A 7,311-nucleotide genomic window follows, 5' to 3' on the forward strand; every position below is an offset into this window, starting at 1 on the left:
TCTTATCCTTGACTAGATATGGACTCCATGCTGGGGCTGCATACTCCAAGTTTCTGAATGCCGTTCGTATGTTGGCCAGCCTGGCATATGCCGCTGATGTTATCCTCTTGACATGTGCTGCAGGAGACAGGTCTGGCGTGATATCAACCCCCAAGTCGAATTTCCTCTCCTAGATGATACCTTGTATCTGGCCTCCTGCTCCCTACACCTATCTTCATTACATTACATTTGCTTGGGTTAAACTCTAACAACCATTTGTTCGACCATTCCTTCAGCTTGTCTAGGTCTTCTTGAAGCTTCAAACAGTCCTCTTCTGTTTTAATCCTTCTCATAATTTTAGCATCATCCGCAAACATTGAGAGAAATGAATCGATACCCTCCGGGGGATCATTTACATATATCAGAAACAAGATAGGACCGAGTACAGAGCCTGGTGGGACTCCACTGGTGACTTCACGCCAATTGGAGGTCTCACCCCTCATTGTAACTCTCTGCTTCCTATTGCTTAGGTACTCCTTTATCCACTGGAGCACCTTACCAGCTACACCTGCCTGTCTCTCCAGCTTATGTACCAGCCTCTTATGCGGTACTGTGTCAAAGGCTTTCCGACAATCCAAGAAAATGCAGTCCGCCCAGCCCTCTCTTTCTTGCTTAATCTTTGTCACCTGATCGTAGAATTCTATCAAGCCTGTAAGACAAGATTTACCCTCCTTAAACCCATGTTGGCGATTTGTCACGAAGTTCCTTCTCTCCAGATGTGTTACCAGGTTTTTTCTCACGATCTTCTCCATCACCTTGCATGGTATACATGTCAAGGATACTGGCCTGTAGTTCAGTGCCTCTTGCCTGTCGCCCTTGTTGTATATTGGGATCACATTCGCCGTCTTCCATATTTCTGGTAGGTCTCCCGTCTCCAGTGACTTACTATACACTATGGAGAGTGGCAAGGAAAGTGCCTCTGCACACTCTTTCAGTATCCATTGTGCGATCCCATTTGGACCAACAGCCTTTCTAACATCCAGATCCAGCAGGTGTCTCTTCACCTCCTCTCTCGTAATTTCTAACTCTTCCAAGGCCGCCTGGTTTACCTCCCTTTCTCCTAGCACAGTGACCCCACCTTGTTCTATTGTGAAGACCTCCTGGAACCTCTAGTTGAGTTCTTCACACACCTCTCTGTCATTCTCTGTATACCTGTCCTCGCCTGTTCTAAGTTTCAATACCTGTTCTTTCACTGTTGTTTTCCTTCTGATGTGACTGTGGAGTAGCTTTGGTTCGGTCTTGGCTTTGTTTGCTATATCATTTTGAAAACTTTTCTCTGCTTCTCTTCTCACCCTGACGTACTCATTCCTGGTTCTCTGGTATCTCTCTCTGCTTTCTGGTGTTTTGTTATTCCGGAAGTTCCTCCACGCCCTTTTGTGCAGTTTCTTCGCTTCCATACATGCCCTATTATACCATGGAATCTTCTGTTGCTTCTCAGATATTTCTCTTTGGGCCGGGATGAACCTGTTTACTGCCTCCTGACACTTTTGGGTAACATAGTCCATCATACCCTGTACAGACTTATCTCTGAGGGCTGTGTCCCAAGGTATTTCCCTTAGGAAACTTCTCATCTGTTCATAATTCCCCTTACGGTATGCCAGCCTTTTGATTCCTAGTTCTTTTTTGGGGAGATAATTCCTAGCTCTACCAGGTACTCAAAGTTCAATACACTGTGGTCACTTGTTCCCAAGGGCGCTTCCATCTTAACTTCCCTTATATCCCACTCATTTAGGGTAAATATCAAATCAAACATTGCTGGTTCATCTTCTCCTCTCATTCTTGTTGGTTCTTTGACGTGCTGGCTTAGAAAGTTTCTTGTTGCCACGTCCAGCAGCTTAGGTCTCCATATTTTCTGGTCCTCCATGCGGGTCTCTGTTCTCCCAATCTATCTTCCCATGGTTGAAGTCTCCCATAATTAGTAGTCCAGATCCATTCCTGCTATCAACAGAAGCTGCTCTTTCTATTATGTTACTGGTGGCCATGTTGTTTCTATCATATTCCTGTCTAGGTCTTCTGTCATTTGGTGGTGGATTATATATGACTACGACTATAATTTTTTTCCCCTCCATTTGTTATGGTACCTGCTATGTAGTCATTGAAACCTTCAGTGTGTGTGTGTGTGTGTGTTTGTATGTGTGTGCGTGTGTGTGTGTGTGTGTGTGTGTGTGTGTGTGTGTGTGTGTGTGTGTGTGTGTGTGTGTGTGTGTGTGTGTGTGTGTGTGTGTGTGTGTGTGTTTGTGTGTGTGTGTGTGTGTGTGTGTGTGTGTGTGTGTGTGTGTGTGTGTGTGTGTGTGTGTGTGTGTGTGTGTACTCACATGTTTGTGCTTGCAGGATCGAGCATTGGCTCTTGGATCCCGCCTTTCCAGCCATCGGTTGTTTACAGCAATGACTCCTGCCCCATTTCTCTATCATACTTAATTTTAAAAGTATGAATAGAGTTTGCTTCCACAACCTGTTCCCCAAGTACATTCCATATTTCCACTACTCTCACGCTAAAAGACAACTTCCTAACATCTCTGTGACTCATCTGAGTGTCCAGTTTCCACCCCTGTCCCCTCGTTCTGTTATTATTACGTGTGAACATTTCATCTATTTCCACTTTGTCAATTCCCCTGAGTATTTTATATGTTCCTATCATAACTCCTCTCTCCCTTCTTTTCTCTTGTGTCGTAAGGTTCAGTTCCCTCAGACGTTCTTCATATCCCATCCCTCGTAACTCTGGGACAAGCCTCGTCGCAAACCTCTGAACCTTCTCCAGTTTCCTTATGTGTTTCTTCAGGTGGGGGCTCCATGATGGTGCGGCATACTCTAAGACTGGTCTCACGTAGGCAGTGTAAAGCGCCCTAAAAGCCTCCTCACTTAGGTTTCTGAATGAAGTTATAATTTTCGCCAGTGTAGAGTACGCTGCTGTCGTTATCCTATTTATATGTGCCTCAGGAGTTAGATTAGGTGTCACATCCACTCCCAGGTCTCTTTCTCGAATCGTTACCGGTAGGCAGTTCCCCTTCATTGTGTACTGTCCCTTTGGTCGTCTATCACCTGATCCCATTTCCATAACTTTACATTTAATGGTTATGAACTCCAGTAGCCATTTCCCTGACCATCTCTGCAACCTGTTCAACCTGTGTGTGTGTGGGGGGGGGGGGAGTTCCTTTGGGTTTCCATGGGTTTTCCTTTTTCTGAAAACATAGTTTTTCAGAAAAAAACATGTTTTTTTTTACCGTCACAGACGTGACATCTATATAGTATGTATATAAAAACCTGTTCGGATGAGAGTGGAACGTTGTGTGAAAATTTCAAAACAATCATTGAAGAACTTTCGGAGATTAGCGGTTATGCACAAACGAACATTTCCATTTTTATTTATATAGATAAGGTTCCTCAGAACTATACTTATCCATTTAGGATCATTATTATTCAATCTAATAAACTTGAATGGGATACTACGTTACCAGGTCCTGCCTAGAATACGATTAAATTACTTATATTTTGAATGTACATCGAACTTCCTTGTTGCGTTAGCCACCGTTAGTTCATGTCTCGCTCCAAGACCTCCCCCCCCCCTCACCGAGCCCAGGATTGTCCAGTCTATCCTACCCAAGAAATTTCTTTGTCCATTAAAATAATTTTTTCGGAAATCTGGCACAGTGACACAGTTCTTACAAATCTATTCCAATCTATGATAAATGTGTTTTCCTAGTGAACACTGTTCCTTAGCTTACTCCTTATTTCATTGTCATCAATTTGTGTTTCCATGTTAGTTAACACTAAAATATTTGTCTAAAATATTATTTTCCCGCAATGGCTTCTTAATGTATTGCTTAAGGAAGCAATCGTCAATTAACTAAAAAAAATATCTTCTGTTTCGGTATTCCCTGATTTGCTAAGCCAGTATACTCCATTAACATTCTAGTAGCCATGACAAATTATGTTAAACCTAGATGCTCTAGATATTTCATCCCATAGATGCTTTGCTCCCATTAATATTAATTTGGTGGTCTGTATACAACTCCTATTATTTGATTATTACCTTTCTAATCAATTGTAATTAGATTGTTTCTTTTGCGTCGGTCAGTTTTTATTCCATCGTTCACACTACATTTTAAATTTTCCCTTACATGTATGGCTACTTCCCCTCCTCGTCTTGTATGTTTATCCGTACGAAATAGTTTATATACATATATGTGATATTCAGATAATAGTTCCCTTTTTTCTATAGTTATCCCTGTTTCTGGACGTGCAATAATATCTATTGTTTCTGTGCAGACAAAAGCATTTAAGTCGATTATTTTATTTCTTAGACTCCTACTGTTCGTGTAATATACCTTATGTGTACTGCTATTTTGAGGCCCTTCTCCTTCCATGTTCTTTTTCCAATTCCCATCCCCCCCCCCCCTTCCACCATCTCAAACTTTTAATCCCTCCTTTCCCCATACCCATTTCTGCACCATAATCTACTATGCATTCTGCATCTACTAACAGTTTAACCCAAACAAACCCCTCCGACCACAGGTTCTAACGAGTTGGCAACAACAACAACCCCAGCCCTAGATAAATGCACCCAATCCCGAGCATACGTGTCATTCCTTCCACAGAAGTGTTCCCAGTTATCAATGAATGATATTGCATTTGATTTGCAATATTTGTCCAGTAGGGAATTGACACCAAGTGACCTCGACAACCATCATTTCCAACACCCTTTCTTGGAAGACTGCCACATATGATCAGGATTCTTCCCTTGCTCCTAACTAATTCTAAGGCTGTCTTAAACCTCTGTATCAGTGACTCACTCCAAACTCGTTCTACATAATTTCCAAATGCACTGATACAAATAATGCGTTTGTTCCCATTTACAGACATAATTCCATTCCAGGTTTTAACAATATCCCTTACTCCTGCTCCCAGATAGCAAACCCTTAACCTGTTCCCATTATCTCTGGCACATAAAGTTGTATCCAAATGACTCACCAGGGATTCCCCAACAACTAAAATTCGCTTCCCTAATTCCTTTACTGAGGCTGCCTTCGTTGCTTTATCTGTCGGTCGTTGTCTTGCCTGTCGGTCGTTGCCTTACATGTAGGTCGTTGCCTTGCCTGTAGGTCGTTGCCTTGTTTGTTGGTCGTTGCCTTGTTTGTTGGTCGTTGCCTTGTCTGTAGGTCGTTGCCTTGTTTGTTGGTCGTTGCTTTGTCTGTCGGTCGTTGCCTTACATGTAGGTCGTTGAATTGCCTGTCGGTCGTTGCCTTGTCTGTCGGTCGTTGCCTTGCCTGTCGGTCGTTGCCTTGTCTGTCGGTCGTTGCCTTGCCTGTCGGTCGTTGCCTTGTCTGTCGGTCGTTGCCTTGCCTGTCGGTCGTTGCCTTGTCTGTAGGTCGTTGCCTTGCCCGTCGGTCGTTGCCTTACATGTAGGTCGTTGCCTTGCCTGTCGGTCGTTGCCTTACATGTAAGTCGTTGCCTTGCCTGTAGGTCGTTGCCTTGTCTGTTGGTCGTTGCCTTGTCTGTTGGTCGTTACCTTGCCCGTCGGTCGTTGCCTTAAATGTAGGTCGTTGCCTTGCCTGTAAGTCGTTGCCTTACATGTCGGTCGTTGCCTTGTCTGTTGGTCGTTGCCTTGTTTGTTGGTCGTTGCCTTACATGTAGGTCGTTGCCTTGCCTGTAGGTCGTTGCCTTGTCTGTTGGTCGTTGCCTTGTCTGTTGGTCGTTGCCTTGTCCGTCGGTCGTTGCCTTACATGTAGGTCGTTGCCTTGTCCGTCGGTCGTTGCCTTACATGTCGGTCGTTGCCTTGTCTGTTGGTCGTTGCCTTGTTTGTTGGTCGTTGCCTTGTCTGTTGGTCGTTGCCTTGTCTGTAGGTCGTTGCCTTGTCTGTAGGTCGTTGCCTTGTCTGTAGGTCTTTGCCTTACATGTCGGTCGTTGCCTTGTCTGTTGGTCGTTGCCTTGTTTGTTGGTCGTTGCCTTGTCTGTTGGTCGTTGCCTTACATGTAGGTCGTTGCCTTGCCTGTAGGTCGTTGCCTTGTCCGTCAGTCGTTGCCTTACATGTAGGTCGTTGCCTTGCCTGTAGGTCGTTGCCTTGCCTGTAGGTCGTTGCCTTGTCCGTCAGTCGTTGCCTTACATGTAGGTCGTTGCCTTGTCCGTCAGTCGTTGCCTTGCCTGTAGGTCGTTGCCTTGTCTGTAGGTCGTTGCCTTGTCTGTAGGTCGTTGCCTTGTCTGTAGGTCGTTGCCTTGTCCGTCGGTCGTTGCCTTACATGTAGGTCGTTGCCTTGTCCGTCAGTCGTTGCCTTGTCTGTAGGTCGTTGCCTTGTCTGTAGGTCGTTGCCTTGTCCGTCGGTCGTTGCCTTGTCTGTAGGTCGTTGCCTTGCCTGTAGGTCGTTGCCTTGTCCGTCAGTCGTTGCCTTACATGTAGGTCGTTGCCTTGTCTGTAGGTCGTTGCCTTGTCCGTCAGTCGTTGCCTTGTCTGTCGGTCGTTGCCTTGTCCATCGGTCGTTGCCTTGTCTGTCGGTCGTTGCCTTGCCTGTCGGTCGTTGCCTTGTCCGTCGGTCGTTGCCTTGTCCGTCGGTCGTTGCCTTGTCCGTCGGTCGTTGCCTTGTCTCTCGGTCGTTGCCTTGCCCGTCAGTCGTTGCCTTGCCTGTAGGTCGTTGCCTTGCCTGTAGGTCGTTGCCTTGCCTGTAGGTCGTTGCCTTGCCCGTCGGTCGTTGCCTTACATGTAGGTCGTTGCCTTGCCTGTCGGTCGTTGCTTTGCCTGTCGGTCGTTGCCTTGTCCATCGGTCGTTGCTTTGCCTGTCGGTCGTTGCCTTCTCTGTCTGTCGTTGACTTTTAAAGCCGTATGCTGCTGCTGCCATTCATCAAAACGTATTTTGTAAAGAATGGCGAGCAAATCCGCTTCATTAGGAAGCCGTCTAATTCCTAGGATTAACTTCATCATCCGTATCTGTACGCGCTCTTGTGAACCTCTTTCTATACTACAGATCGGAGACCAGAGTGGAACATAAGAAGTGCAGGATACAGCTGAAGTAATACACAACATGTATTATACACACCACATCAAAAAATAAATTCCAGGATCCTAGTTCTTTATATCGTACAGTTATGCGTAAAATTCTTGGTTAAATTCAGACATTTTCATGTCAACATTGTCCGGCTGATCTCAGGTACTATTATTATTACTGAAGATCTCTACATTATATGTTTCCGAGGTGACCGGCTTGTGTCCCAGGTGGTTGTGAACAGCTGCGGTCCTCTTCCAGCCCCCTGGTGTCCTCATCCCTTATTGTACACCATATTTTG

General features: G+C 45.3%; 1 protein-coding gene across 1 annotated transcript; it reads right to left on the reverse strand.

The window, feature by feature from the left end:
• Window positions 1-6,161: 6,161 nt before the first annotated feature.
• Window positions 6,162-6,866, reverse strand: LOC123751239 (salivary glue protein Sgs-3-like). The gene has a single exon (XM_045733337.2). The coding sequence runs from the start codon at window positions 6,864-6,866 to the stop codon at window positions 6,162-6,164; it is 705 nt and encodes a 234-aa protein (XP_045589293.2).
• Window positions 6,867-7,311: the final 445 nt, after the last annotated feature.

This window comes from Procambarus clarkii, chromosome 52, assembly GCF_040958095.1.
Source record: "Procambarus clarkii isolate CNS0578487 chromosome 52, FALCON_Pclarkii_2.0, whole genome shotgun sequence".
Classification (NCBI taxonomy): Eukaryota; Metazoa; Arthropoda; class Malacostraca; order Decapoda; family Cambaridae; genus Procambarus; species Procambarus clarkii.